The following is a 15,340-nucleotide window of genomic DNA, read 5'->3' as shown; positions in this document are numbered from 1 at the left end:
ACACCTTCCTAATATTGAGTTGCACCTTCCCCCCCTTTTTCCATTCATCGGGGCATGGACTCTACAAGATGTCGAAAGCGTTCCACAGGGATGCTGGCCCGTGTTGACTCCAGTGCTTCCCACAGTTGTGTCAAGTTGGCTGGCTGTCTTTTGGGTGGTGGACCATTCTTGATATACACGGGAAACTGTTGAGCGTGAAAAACCCAGCAGCGTTGCAGTTGTTGACACAAACTGGTGCGCCTGCCACCTATTACCATACCCCATTCAAAAGAACTTAAATATTTTGTCTTGCCCATTTATCGTCTGAATCCATGTCTCAAGGCTTAAACATCCTTCTTTAACCTGTCTCCTCCCCATCATCTACACTGATTGAAGTGGATTTAACAGGTGACATCAATTAGGGATCATAGCTTTCACCTGGTCAGTCTATGTCATGGAAAGAGCAGGTGTTCTTAATGTTTTGTATACTCAGGGTATTTCCAGCCTCCAAACAGTGGTGAAAGGAAAGAGACATCTGTTACACAAAACACCAAAAAGTGTAATGACGATTGTCATTAGGCCAGAAAGTATGCGTCCACTGCTGTCCGCATGCGTCTCAGTGTCGGCCACTCATCTCTGCCTTGGCAAGATTTCTGTGTTCTCGTTCAACCACATCGCATTTTGGAGCGTAGGCTATACCACCCATTTTCAAGTCCATTCGCTCATTTTTCATGCCTCTACGGTAATGATAAAAAGTGATGTAATAGCCAACATTTTTCTTGACATTTTGTTGTAATTATTTTGATAGGCTCATGTTTTACCGGTACGGCGTACCCCCACTATTGCTTTTGCCGGGACACCGTGCCGAACCGCCTTACTTTCACCCCTGCTTATTTATTTTAGCAGTATTAGAATAGAGTTTAACACCATATGACTATTTAAACAGGTGAAAATACAGTCTACCACCTCTACTACCGCAGTGGTTAGGTTGATTCCATCTAAGCCAGGGGGTGGCGAGGGCATGTCTTTACAATGGCCCTCTCTGAAATTCTAAGCACGTGGTATATTGGCACTCTGTTCTCCTCTCCTGTGTGTAATTACTTAGCAAAGTGCAGGAAGGCCCTGCTGGCTGTAAATGAGGTGAATACAGCGTATCAGACCCCCAGCGGAAACCAGGGGGAAGGGACATGGGATCTATTAAACCAATTTAGAATGCAAGGAAAACAATCATCACAGCGCATCTGGGCATGTGTTCCAAAGTTCTCCCAATGCCCTCGACTGTGGCTCATCATGGCCTCCTTGGAATGGATGACTGGCATGTACTGTATGCAAGCCAAGCACTCCACACTGCAACAAGTGGATTGCCATGTCAGATCGTTTTATTCATCCTCTCCACTGTGCCATTGTAGAAATGCCTTAATGGCAGTACTGTAACTAGAGGAGGAGGAAATTATGAATTGACTACTATGCAATTAAACTGGGGCCCATTATCAGTTCTGTGGTAGATGGGAGCCCTACTGCGGCCACTTTTCTTGTCACTCACTGTGCCACTGCTGTGTCAGCTGACCTGCTGTTTGTGTCATCTCCAGGGGATCCGGGGGTTTCCTGGAGAGGCGGGGCCAACAGGATCTCAGGTAAGACTTTCCTATTTGCATGCGAGTAAATAGGAAAGTATTTAAAGGCAGCCAGGCACTGTCACTTTGTTTGGTAAGCTGATGGATGGGGCTGGAGAAATGTAAACACTTAAATTCATAGACAGAGCTATGGATACAAGGACAGTCTTTAAGCTACATGTAAGAACATAATAAACAATTACTCTGCTACTAATATCCAGTCAATAACTGTATTAACAGGAGATCAGAGATTAGTGTAAGACAAGTCCCCGGTCTCAAGTCAATACAAGGAGGTTTTCGGAGGCACAGAAGTTATTAGATTGACTACCTTGCAGTGGGAGGCAGTGCATTCATCTCTTCTCATCCAACAGGGAGAGAGAGGAGCACTCGGGCAGAAGGGATCAACAGGGCCAAAAGGTCCACAGGTGGGTGTCAACATCTCCACAATGACAAGCAACCCCAGTTCAATGATTTAACTGATTGCACACATACTAGGGCGGCAGGTAGCCTAGTGGTTAAGAGCGTTGGGCCAGTAGCCGAAAGGTCTCCGCTTCGAATCCCTGAGCTGACAAGGTGAAGAATCTGACGCTGTGCCCATGTCTGCTAAATGACTCAAATGTAAATGTAGTAATGAACGAGTATCAAGCCATGTTTATGACTTTATTCCAATTGCTGTCATCTTCTCCACTGGAGGAATTACAATACACATCACGTACTGTAGCAGGTCTATTTAATTGTCTCTGAAATGTCATTCTCTCATAATGAATTATCCATTATGCATTAAGAGAGCTCTGACAGTGTTCCATAAAGGGACTATGATTAGACGAGGTGATTGGGCACCCTCCACTGGTGTGTAAGTGACAGCTAGTGCCTATTCAGGCAGAGCCATCGAGCTATGCATCATATGGTGTTCCATTGCTGCCCTCTTCTGGTTCAGTGAAGCTGCATAACTAAGCTTGTTACTAAGTTAGAGCAATCATCTACATTTGAATTGAAGCTTTTCTTCCCTCAAATTTGAGTGAATTGTACTGTTTAGTAAATACATGGTATATACACTGAGCAAAAATATAATTGCAACATGCAACAATTTTAAACATTTACTGAGTTACAGTTCATATAAGGAAATCAGTCAATTGAAATAAATGAATTAAGCCTTAATCTATGGATTTCACATGACTGGGAATACAGATATGCATGCTGGTCCCAGAACCCCCCACACATCAGCAAACCGCTTGCCCACACGATGCCTTACATGCTGTCTGCCATCTGCCTGGTACGTTTGAAACCGGGATTAATCTGTGAAGTGCACACTTCTCCAACGTGCCAGTGGCCATCGAAGGTGAGCATTTGCCCACTGATGTCGGTTACGACGCCGAACTGCAGTCAGGTCAAGACCCTGGTGAGGGCGACGAGCACGCAGATGAGCTTCCCTGAGACGGTTTCTGACAGTTTGTGTAGAAATTCTTCAGTTGTGCAAACAGACAGTATTAGCAGCTGTCTGGGTGGCTGGTCTCAGACCATCCCGCAGGTGAAGAAGCTGGATGTGGAGGTCCTGGGCTGACATGGTTGCACGTGGTGTGTGGTTGTGAGGCCAGTTGAACGTACTGCCAAATTCTCTAAAACAACGTTTGGAGGGTGCTTATGGTAGAGAAATGAACATTCAATTATCTGGCAACAGCTCTGGTGAACATTTCTGCAGTCAGCATGCTAATTACACACTCCCTCAAAACTTGAGACATATGTGGCATTGTGTTTTGTGACAAAACTGCACATTTTAGAGTGGCCTTTTATTGTCCCCAGCACAAGGTGCACCTGTGTAATGATCATGCTGTTTAATCAGCTTCTTGATATGCCACAACTGTCAGGTGGATGGATTATCTTGGCAAAGGAGAAATGCTAACTAACAGGGATGTAAACAAATTTGTGCACAACATTTGCGAGAACATTTCGGGGATCTTTTATTTCAGCTCATGAAACAGGGGACCAACACTTTACATGTCGCGTTTATATTTTTGTTCAGTGTCGTTTTTAACTTCTGATGAATCTCCCTTGTACAATTACTCACACACACTTGTGGTCTGGGATATTGTTTTGAACACATTACAGTACTGTATATCAGTGATTAACATCCAAATAGACTAGTTGCAGTGATTAATAACAGTAGTCATCCTAACATGAACAAACAGGAACAGTAGCTAAGTGTATTTTCAGATGGGTAGGGTTAAAGCCTCATTGCATATCCTCTTTTCTAAAATGAACCAGAATGGGGCATCTGCCATCTAATTCCCTCTCAGTGGTTGGTGACTAAGCTGTCACGCATCCTGTCACACTGCCTGCAGGCCAACTGTCTGTGTTTTTCTATGCCCAGGGGATTCAAGGCCCCCAGGGAGACCCCGGAGCCAGTGGACACGATGGCCCAAAGGTTTGTCCATCACCCATTTTAATTAGCGATTATGCTAATGCTGCAGCTTTTCATCCCCACTGTGTGGGCTCTTCTCCACTCTCCGAATGGCCTACTGATAATACTAGAATTATCTCTCCCAATGTGATATATTCTTTACCAAAGTGCATTTGGGGTGTAAAAGTAATTATAGTCTTTCATTGTTGAGTAAATGGACTATTGTCTTGAATTTAAAATAGCCTTCTGTTTTACAAAGGAAGCTTCATCAGCTCTGTGTTTGTTGGTAATGCTGTGTGTGTACTTGCCTGCATGCACATGTTTGTGCATGTGTGTTTGAGTGCGTGCATGTGTTTGTGTGTGTGTGTGTGAATGTGTGCGTGCGAACGTGTGTGTCAGTTTTTTGCATGCTAATTCCTATGTGTCTATATTCAGGGCAGCGAGGGGGAGCGAGGTGCCGATGGCTCTCCAGGAATGCCAGGCCAAAAGGTGAGAAAGGCACCGGGTACACACTCCATGATCGATTAGACTATGGACAGACAACATACATCCCTGGTTCAGTAAAAAATGGAGGGATGGGGCTGGAGAAATATAACCACTCTCAAATTAATTGACAGAGCTATGGATGCAAGGACTGACCAGCCATGATATCAAAATTATAGTTTTAACCTTGTTTTGACGCTATATAGTGTTTGTTTACATTTACATTGTTTACAAACATTGGAGTAAAACAAGCTTATATTTTGGGTTCTGATGGGGTATGACTGTTGAACTAAGCTCATAAGGCATTTATAAGTTGTATTCTTCAAGAATCAATAGGTACATATCATTTAGTTATAAGTACAAAAATGTATGTAGCAACTGCAGATTGCACCTTTAACGGTTAAAATTAGTATTGGGGCAGGGTAAGCTGACCCTAGCTCTCTGCCTACAGACTACTTACACACAGAGCCTGCATTAAGAAGACTTAGCCCAGCTATTTATCATGATATTTTCACTCTTTAGGGCACACCAGGAGAGGCAGGATTCCTTGGGTCCCCGGGCACTAATGGCCTACCTGGGTTCAAAGGTCACAAGGTAAGGACATCAGCATGCACCACCATAGACTTTAGGTCTCAATTAATCTTTCCTTGATTCCTTGCATCCTCTTTCCTTGTTTCTTTCTCAGAAAGCATTAGACAAGAAGGTCTGAGGGGAGGGGCCTTTGACCTTCTCCAATACAGTTGAGAAGGAGACAAGGAGATAGAATGCAAAGAATCACGGAAAGACGAATTGAGACAGAGCCCAAATCTCAGATAACATAACTGTGTTATTGCCTGTAGGGGGGGCCTTTTGGCTTAATGAGGCAGCGTGCGGCTCTAAAGACATGATTTATGAATGATTTATGGTTCTCGGTATCAGGGAGCTTGTTCATTTGCCTGTTTTGTAGTAAGCGTTGATGTCTTTTTGCATAATGCATATTTCATTCCTCTTACGTGTTGTCATTCACACGCACTGAGAGCTTGTCCTTCAGAATGTATGCAGGCACGCCCAGACACCTGCTCATTGGTTATTACAGCCATTCGCTATACACTGTTTTACAGGGTGAAACTGGAGAGGCGGGTCCCCGAGGAAGTCAGGTATTGTCATCTTCTGTCTCGTCTGTCTCAGAAACAGGGGGATGGTTCAGTTCATTGTCATTTATTCTTGTCATAGTGACATTTAGTTATTGGGTTGGTGGATGGTTGTTTGCAGTGACCTGTAGAGCTCGCATGCCACAGCACATAAAACAAGGACTAGTGAATGGCTTATTATCCAAACAATCAAGTTCATACTTAGAACCCTGTACTCTACTGTACTTAGAACCCTGTACTGTACTTAGAACCCGATACTGCACTTAGAACACCCCTTAGTGGCCTTGTGGTTAGACTGTCCGCCCTGAGATTGGAAGGTTGGGAGTTCAATCCCCGGCCGAGTCATACCAAAGACAAAAATGTCTCTGCTTGGCACTCCACATTAAGGAGATAAAGTAGATTGGGGGTAAGGCCCTGCGATAGACTAGCGTCCTGTCCAGGTGGTCTACTACATCAAGCTGCCTCACGCTACAGAAACAGGAGAAAGGCTCCTGCCCTATGAGCTTTTAGGCAAGGCTAATTTATTTACCCTGTAGGCTCCTTAGAACCCTATACTGCACGTACAGTCCTACACTATATTTAGAACACTGCACTGTACATACTCATATCTCTCCAGGACACTGACAAGAAAACAATGAGTGTTAGTCATGTCTTAATCACGAGGAACAAAGCTTTTCTCGCACCGCAGTCAGTCCTCCCTTAAGGACCCTGTGCTGTGACTACAGAGTGTCGTTTCTTTGGCTCTGTGCTTTGATTTGTGCTTCCTATAGCCTTACGATCACAGCGGGGCGACCGTGATAGAGGCAGACAGCAGAGCAGAGGGAAGAGAGGGGAGGTAGGGGAAACTCAGGTGATGTGTTTTTTAAAGGTCAATGAGACCCTTGCGTCTCTCCTTGGCTGTGAATGCTAATGATGACCTTTTAGTAGCGAGTGCTCTCCTATACCCTCCTCTGATGCCTCCTATCTTCCTCCCCACTCCCATCATCCATCCCCCCATCCCTGTATCTTGTTCCAGGGCGAACGAGGCACCGATGGAGCCCCTGGGAACCCCGGCATACCGGTGAGTGCAGTTACATAACCAGGCCACTGGGTGGCAGTGGATATCATATCTACTTCAACCACAATACGTTTTTATGCCTTGGTCTTCACAGAGCCCCCCAAAGAAAAAGATGGCGCCTCGGCCAATATCAGGCACACTGGATTAGCCTGTCACTTTTACATAACACTATTTATGGGTAAACAATTTGAAGTCATAACTTTCCCTGTGGCCATTGCACTGGCTGTGACTCGTATTTGATATACAACAGCATTAGGCCGACAGTATGTCGATTTTATTAATTTTTTTACCTCTGCATCAACTGTAGTAAGTAAGACTTCAGCAAGGAAAAAATATTTATACTTTTATCAGAGCAGAGTGAATGAAGAGCTTCTGAAAGAGAGCATTTCTTTGATATTCAAGCAGAACTTTTTTAACAGGCTCTTTCCCTCATTTTCCTCCTTCTCTGCCAGGGTGAAGCTGGGCTCAGGGGAGGCAAAGGACAGGTTTGTAGAATTACACTGCTGCGTTAGATATAATCCATTCTGCCTCATTCTACACCAGAGACCAGATCCTCTCATGCCATCTGAGCTGAGGAATACTACTGAACATGCCATACGATGAAGCCTCCGACATCACACCCGCAGGGTCTAGATAAATAGACATGACAGTACACCTACTGTGAAATCCATATCACATAAGGCCCATGAACACGAAGTTCAACATTCACATTTTAAAAGATACATGTCGGCATATTTCCACTATGATTTCTTTGCACACCTATTCTGGAACGGTTCTTCATTTTCTACTCTCAGGGCAAATATATTGTAGGCTATGACAGACATTTTAAATGCAACCGAGCTCTGTATGCAAAGGTCCTATACTCTGTTTAGTTCTATAGAGTTTGTGACCATATTTCTCCCCACGATCATCAGAAAGGCATCACGGGGGACATCGGTGTCAGAGGCACCGATGGGAAGAAAGGGGACATGGGACACGTGGGGGCCGCCGGCCCACGGGGATCTCCCGGCGAGGACGGGTTGCCTGGGCAACCGGGAATGACGGGCTACCCTGGGAAGCCTGTGAGTTTTCCTGAATCCTGACCTTTCTCTAAAAGCGCCCTGTCCGTTTCTCCATACCTTCGCCATCGAGACGCCAACCGTCTTACCCATTTGGCCTTATCTGTGTCTTACAGGGGAAGCCTCCCTCCGATGACCACTTGATGAAGCTCTGCGGCGATGTGTTGCGGAGTAAGTACCTGTCACTGCCCGCCCAGCGGTAGCTCTGCAGTGTCAATAACTAAAGTGCAAATTGAAGTAAGCTGGAAAGCGTGCGGCTCGTTGTTGACTCAGCAGCTTAAGACTGTAGGGATTAAACAATACACATATTGAAATGTAAAATGAGTGTAGCGATCCTACTACGCCTTAAATTCATGTTCAATATGAATATGTATTGGTTAGGGCAGGAAGGTAAAACGGTAACATCCTTACAGCATCATATTACAGTTAATAGCAATATGTTTATCTGGTAACAGAATTCGGTGCTATTAATATTTTTGCCCCAGTAATATGTGGGCTATTTTTCCAAGTGTACTCAAATAAAGAAGTTTAAATCATGAGACATATTAATGACTGTAAACAATGGTTCCCTTAGTAACTTGATTGATTGACTGATTAATTTTGATTTGATTAACCAAATTGTGTTTGGGCCCTCCCAGATCAGCTCCCCCAGCTGCTGCAGACACTAGCCCCTCTCAGCAGATGTGAGCCGTGTGAGACGGTGAAGGGACCCCCGGGACAGCCTGGAGCACCAGGACTCAAAGGTTCCTCAGGAACCCCGGGCTATCCCGGTAGAATCGGCTCACCAGGATACACAGGACCCCCCGGCATGCAGGGGCCCCAGGGAGTCAAAGGTAACACCCGCACAGAAACCCCAAAGACTCTACTGAGTGTTTGGTAGCGCATTACGCTACAGGTTAGGATAAAGTAATTATAACATGGTAACACATATGGAAGTAAAACATGACTCCCCTATAATTCACCTATGAACCACGTATGTGTACGGAATTATAGAGATGACTGCATTTATATAATTGGTTATAAGGAGCCATTAGCTGAACACTATAGCTAGTCTTGTAAAGCACTTTGCTGGTAATACAATACACAACTGTAAATACATTGCAGTTCAACAGGGGCTTCATAGAAAGTGTTATCCACTTGAAGTAACAGTGGAGTATGTTATGTTAACAGGTGAGCTAGAGCCATGTTGGTTCGATACACAGTATAATGATTATAAATCATCCTTAGGTGACACTGGACCAAGAGGACTCAAAGGCACCAAAGGAGAGGGTCGTCTAGGGTCGCCAGGGCCTACTGGACAGTCAGGTAAGCTAACACAACGGTGAATCAACCGTTGGGCGCTAACTACATGTTAGCTGTTGATTAGCCATACATCATGCACTAGCACTTAAGGATTCAGACCTTGAACAGGCTAAAACCCCTTCTATCAGGGATTGGAGCCTTTTAAATAGGTATCCTCCAGAGAGCATAAAATGCTAGCTAGCCTGCTATACTGACACAAATGTTATTCTAGAGCCTCATATCCCATAGCTCCATACGAAACCATCACCATTGATTCTTCTGAAACATGAAAACACACTGCTCGTTCTGTGGAGTCATATCCCCTTACCGTATTTCTCCTTAATGGCGGGCAGGAGTTCAGGGGCCTCGCGGATCGGATGGCATCGGACGCCCGGGCCCTCAGGGGATGCCTGGGAAGTCAGGAAGTCCCGGAATGCCAGGGAAACAAGGGTCATCAGGACTACCAGGAGTGTGTGACATGTCTTCTTGCTACCAGACCTACAACCTCAGGAACGACCCCTACAGCAAAGGGCCCAATTTCTGAGAGGAAGGGGCCCCTAGAAGGGAGGACAGGCTTCAATGTGGGGGTCAAGATGCATCGTCATACTTATAAGACAGGGATGTCCAATCTTATCGGCAAAGGGCAGTGTTTAGCTGCAGGCTAACACACCTGAATATGGAATAAAGGTCTGCACCCACACTTGCTCTTTGCAGATATGATTGGACACACATGCTTTAAGGCCTTCTCCACGGGGACCAGCAGACGTTCCACATATTTGTTCTAGCCCTGAACTGGCACACCTGATTCCATTAGTCAAGGACTAACTGAATCAGGTGTACCAATTTAGGGCTACAACAAATATCTGAAAAGTCTGGTGGTCCCTGAGGAGAGGGTTGGGAAACCCTGTTTTAAGGCATATGGGAGTCCACCCAGCTGTTCAGTGGAAATATTTGTCCTGATTAACTGAAGCTAGGTCTATATTGAGACATGCGTGGCTTCATATACTGTATGTTTGTAGGTTTCAGAATAAATGATAGAAACCATATGTTTTGGACTTTTAATGGTGATTATCCAATGAGAATCATCAGAGTCTTACTGTTGATAAAGAGCAAATGTTATCTCCTGTACACATTGCACTGCCTTGGTACTGTAATGCTACCTCCTTGCTGGACACGAGGCATTACAGTACACCAGTGAAACATGTTTTGTAAAACCAGGGTGTGAAACATATTTAAAAAATGTCATACCATAAGTTGTTGTTGTCAAGCCCTCCATATGTAAATATTTTACAGCATACCAAAATGTAAATATGTTGTGGGCTGAGGTAAACACAGAGTAAATGCTAATTAGTACAATAACAGGCTAGCTGGATTCAACCACGGAATATGCTAATACAGTAAGTGCCTTATGCATTTTCCCGTCTTACAAGACAACATTGTGAGTATTTCAGCTTAAAATGTATCCCAACTATGAAAACTGTACTGTAGATAATATATTAATTCACCGTGTGCCTTTATAAACCCATACCATAAATGAAATTAAACCTCAGGAACAACTCAAATGTGTTTTGCAAATCTTTGTTAAAACATGTTATTTGTTTGATACAGCCAAACGATTCATATTGCATTGTCCATACTTTATGTACCATAACATACTATACCTCCTGATTTAACTACAGGGGCTACATGATGTGTTATACCTCCTGATTTAACTACAGGGGCTACATGATGTGTTATACCTCCTGATTTAACTACAGGGGCTACATTATGTGTTATACCTCCTGATTTAACTACAAGGGCTACATGATGTGTTATACCTCCTGATTTAACTACAGGGGCTACATTATGTGTTATACCTCCTGATTTAACTACAGGGGATACATTATGTGTTATACCTCCTGATTTAACTACAGGGGCTACATGATGTGTTATACCTCCTAATTTAACTACAGGGGCTACATTATGTGTTATACCTCCTGATTTAACTACAGGGGCTACATTATGTGTTATACCTCCTAATTTAACTACAGGGGCTACATGATGTGTTATACCTCCTGATTTAACTACAGGGGCTACATTATGTGTTATACCTCCTGATTTAACTACAGGGGCTACATTATGTGTTATACCTCCTGATTTAACTACAGGGGCTACATTATGTGCTATACCTCCTGATTTAACTACAAGGGCTACATGATGTGCTATACCTCCTGATTTAACTACAGGGGCTACATAATGTGCTATACCTCCTGATTTAACTACAGGGGCTACATGATGTGCCATGGGATATGACAGACGCTGACATGTGTATGAATGGTTATGCTGTTTTGGTGTTGTTGTTTTTTTACATTTAAGATATTGTAATATATTTTCATATGCTTTTATGTATTTTATGATATCCAAGATTCCATCTTTTACATCAACTGTTATGTGGTTATATGGTTGTACTGTACTGTATATGGGTGATTCTGCATGAGTGGTGCAAAAAACAGTTAAGTATCCAAACTAAGGACATTTATTTACTTCCTGATATGCTCTCATTCAATCCAAGGTAATAACAAACATATAGTTAAATTAATATAGTACAAAGTCACTGTTTATACAGCTATTTCTATCGAGAAGTGGCTGTCCCAAACCCTGACTCCTAAACTTCATGTTTGAAAATAAAGCAAAAAAAATTTAACACTTATTTCAATAGAACATCTTGAGTTGTTCTATTATTACATTCAAATATACTGATCTAATTAGTAGTTGTGTTTATTTTTAAATGTCTTTCAAAAAAGAAATGCTGTCCCACCTTTTGATGTCACTACTGAAACACTCACATTAAAAGACTGTAGAATGAATGTGCCTTAAGCCAGGGTTTCCCAAACTCGGTCCTAGGGCCCCCCCTGGGTGCACATTTAGTTTTTTGCCCTAGCACTACACAGCTGATTCAAATAATCAAAGCTTGATGATGAGTTGGTTATTTGAATCAGCTGTGTAGTGCTAGGGAAAAAAACTATACTTGCACCCAGGGGGTGCCCCAGGACCGAGTTTGGGAAACACTGCCTTAAGCCACAACCCTATAAATATCACCAGGTGATGGGATTGCACCCTTCTCCAGCATGGCCACATGGTGAGTAGTCTGTCTGCAAACATTTTGGAGAAAATTAGTGAGCAAGTTGGTAAATCTTCATGTATAGAGATTATAATGATCTAAATTCAATTAAAAGGTACAGTTTTTGTTAATTTGGTAAGCAACTTACAATTCTAAAATTAATTAATTAAAAGAAGGTTAATCAATCATCACTACTGTGAATGGTTCTCCCTTTATTGCAACTTTTTTCATTATGTTTCGGTAGTGAAAGATTTAGTGGGGTGGTAAGGAATTCAGGTAAATACAGTTACACTTTTCTTAAATCATTCCCAATTTCTTCTAAAATAAATTGAAATTGAGAAGTTTGTCTCCACACCATGTTATTGGATTTTCAACATTGCAGAACCAAATGTATTTTTGTAAACTTAAGTTTACTATTTTAATTTAGAAAAAAAAGACAAATGACATGGAAAATATTTTTTGGCCACCCTAGAACTAGTACTTGGTTGCAGAGCCTTTGGCCAAGATAACTGCTGACAAATGCTTTGTGTAGCATTAATGAGCTTTCTGCACCTTTCCACTGGCAATTTGACCCACTCTTCAGCAGCAAGCTCTTTGAGGGGTAGATGTGAGTCAGATCTGGACTCTTCTTTGGCCACTCCAGAACAGTCCAGCGTTTCTTCTTAAACCATTCCTGGGTGCTTTTTGATTTGTGTTTGGGGTCGTTTTCTTGCTGGAAGACACACAACCTTCAATGGAGACCAGTGGAGGCTGTTGAGGGGGGAACGGCTCATAATGGCCAGAATGGAGCAAATGGAATGGCATCAAACACCTGGAAACCATGTATTTGTATTTGATACCATTCCACTGATTCCGCTCCAGTCATTACCACGAGCCGTTCTTCCAAATTAAGGTGCCACCAACCTCCTGTGATGGAGACCCAGTTTTTGGACACTAGGTTGAACATAGACTTCAAAACACCTTGATAATCCGCTGATTTCATTGTGTTCCACATGTTCAAGTACCAGAGGCAGCTAAAGAAACCCCACAGCATTACAAACCTCCCCATGTTAGATTGTAGGGTGTTCTTTTCATTGAATGCTTAGTTTGGTCATCGGTAATGCTGTGGGGTTGCTTTGCTGTCTCTGGTACTGGGGGCTTTGAACGTGTGCAAGACATCATGAAATCAGCAGATTATCAAGGGTTTTTGGAATGCAATGTTCAACCCAGGGTCCAAAAACTGGGTCTCTGTTGAAGGTTGTTGGTCTTCCAGCAGGACAACAACCCCAAACACACATCAGAAGCACCCCGGAATGGTTCAAGAAGAAGCACTGGACTGTTCTGGAGTGACCAGTGAAGAGCCCGGATCTGAATCACATCCAAAACCTATGGCGAGAACTGACAACAGCAGTTGGAGGGCACCCCTCAAACATTGAATAATTAGAGCAGTTTGCTGCTGAAAAGTGGGCAAATTACTATCTAGAAAGGTGCAGCAATTGGAGTTATCTTGGCCAAAGGGTGGCAATGATTTTGTCCATGCCATTTGTCTTTTATTTTCAAAATAAAAATTGGGAACTTAAGTTGACAAAAATAACATTGGTTCTGCAATGTTAAATTCAATGAAATGGTGTGGAAACCAAAGGTTTTCTTCAATTTTAACTTATAGGCAATACAAACAAAGTGTTTTAGTAGTGTATATATCTACCTGACATATGTTGGAAGACGTGTGCTGAAAGTAGGATACATAAGACACATACCATGTGATTTTTTTTTCAACCCCCAATTTGCACCCCTTCTGTAGAATGACCCATTATGATCATGTGGGTTGCTCTACCAGCGTTTGATTACTGTAAAACGTTGCCGTTTGGAAATAAACACTACTCCTGACTCAAATATGCAGGGTGTGTAGCTAACTTCCTCCTTCCATTCATGCCTACATGTTTGAAAAATGGAGAGTGCATACCATTTCACTAATTATATAAGCCAGTTAACAGACGCTTTTATCCCAAGCGATTTAGTCATGTGTGCATACATTTTTTACAAATGGGTTGTCCCGGGAACTGAACTCACCATCTTGGCATTGCAAGCGTCTTGCTCTAACAACTGAGCTGAAGAGAACCTCTACACTGTAGGTTGCATTCATCTGATGCTACAGTTAGTTTCAACCTTTTGGGGAGATTGTGCAATGATTGATAGAAGGTAAAAATTAGGACAGAATAGAAACTCTAAAGGCTAGATGACAAAGGTCTGATTCAGATGATATGCATCACACACACACCTCCCCTGTGTATTTCCTAACCTAGGCTGAGTCCCACTCAAAGACAAAGTAACTTTTCCCTTTACTTGCCGCAAGTAAACACTCCAGCCAAAGTCAGCTAAAATTGATATTTTCCTCAGTCAATTTCTGCTGATTTAAATAAGTTGTTTAGTGTAAGAGCTGACAATGTTTTAAGTAAACACACCAAGCAATGGAAATGAACTCCTCTTTTGGGGAGACAACAGCGGGCTACCCGGACTACAGCTCGGAGACGGATGCACGTTCTGCAACAGAGAAACTAACCACGACTTTGGGCTCAAACTCTCCACCTTCTACCTGCTGATCTTCACACTGAGCGTGGTGGGAAACAGCTTGGTCCTCTACATCCTCTGCAAGTTGTCAGGCTACGTCGAAGGAGCTACGCCCTCGTCCGCCGCCGTATGGGGCATCAGTCTCATGGCGTGCATCAAGCCGTTTCTACTCTACAACCAGGCCGAGCATTACTCCCAGGGGTTGGTGTGTGAAGAGGTTGGTACCTCAGAATCGATTGACTGAGGTATTGAAACTGTCGGGGCGATACCTCCAGTTAGGTTTGTTTTTCCTATTTCCTCTCATTGTTGTTTTTTACTGCTACATTAGGATCTGCCTGACCGTCATCGCCTCCAGGATGACCAACAAGTACAGGACGGTGAGACTCATATTTGTCATAGTACTGCTGTTCTTTGCATGCTTATAATGTGGTTGTGATGCTTCAAGCGGATGAAGTCGACTGTGTGAAAGACTGTAAACTTGACTATGCGCTGCAAGTTAATCGTATGGTCACATATCTGTACTTCTGTATCAATCCTGCCTTCTACACCTTTGTGGGTAGAAAATTCCAGAACCACTTCTGGATTCTGCTGCAGAAACATATGCCGTGTCTAAAGAACCATGTCTCAATCAATGGTAGCCGGACACTGTCACATATTAGAAACCTTCAAGTGGGTATGACTAGTCAAACAGATG

General features: G+C 43.2%; 1 protein-coding gene across 1 annotated transcript in view; it reads left to right on the top strand.

Annotated features, from left to right (window-relative positions):
• The window catches only part of LOC121570435 (collagen alpha-1(XXI) chain-like), a 50,777-nt gene extending 40,944 nt beyond the window's left edge, over window positions 1-9,833 (top strand). The window contains exons 16-28 of the mRNA XM_045221018.1: window positions 1,569-1,613; window positions 1,964-2,017; window positions 3,961-4,014; window positions 4,426-4,479; window positions 4,996-5,067; window positions 5,574-5,609; window positions 6,619-6,663; window positions 7,113-7,145; window positions 7,575-7,721; window positions 7,835-7,889; window positions 8,357-8,551; window positions 8,946-9,023; window positions 9,353-9,833. Of these exons, the coding sequence (XP_045076953.1) occupies window positions 1,569-1,613; window positions 1,964-2,017; window positions 3,961-4,014; window positions 4,426-4,479; window positions 4,996-5,067; window positions 5,574-5,609; window positions 6,619-6,663; window positions 7,113-7,145; window positions 7,575-7,721; window positions 7,835-7,889; window positions 8,357-8,551; window positions 8,946-9,023; window positions 9,353-9,543 (1,059 nt within the window). The 3' untranslated portion in view covers window positions 9,544-9,833. The remainder of the gene's footprint in view (window positions 1-1,568; window positions 1,614-1,963; window positions 2,018-3,960; window positions 4,015-4,425; window positions 4,480-4,995; window positions 5,068-5,573; window positions 5,610-6,618; window positions 6,664-7,112; window positions 7,146-7,574; window positions 7,722-7,834; window positions 7,890-8,356; window positions 8,552-8,945; window positions 9,024-9,352) is intronic.
• Window positions 9,834-15,340: the final 5,507 nt, after the last annotated feature.

The sequence above is a fragment of the Coregonus clupeaformis genome, chromosome 7 (genome assembly GCF_020615455.1).
Source record: "Coregonus clupeaformis isolate EN_2021a chromosome 7, ASM2061545v1, whole genome shotgun sequence".
In the NCBI taxonomy this organism is placed as follows: Eukaryota; Metazoa; Chordata; class Actinopteri; order Salmoniformes; family Salmonidae; genus Coregonus; species Coregonus clupeaformis.
This window is presented reverse-complemented; position numbering and strand designations above follow the sequence as displayed.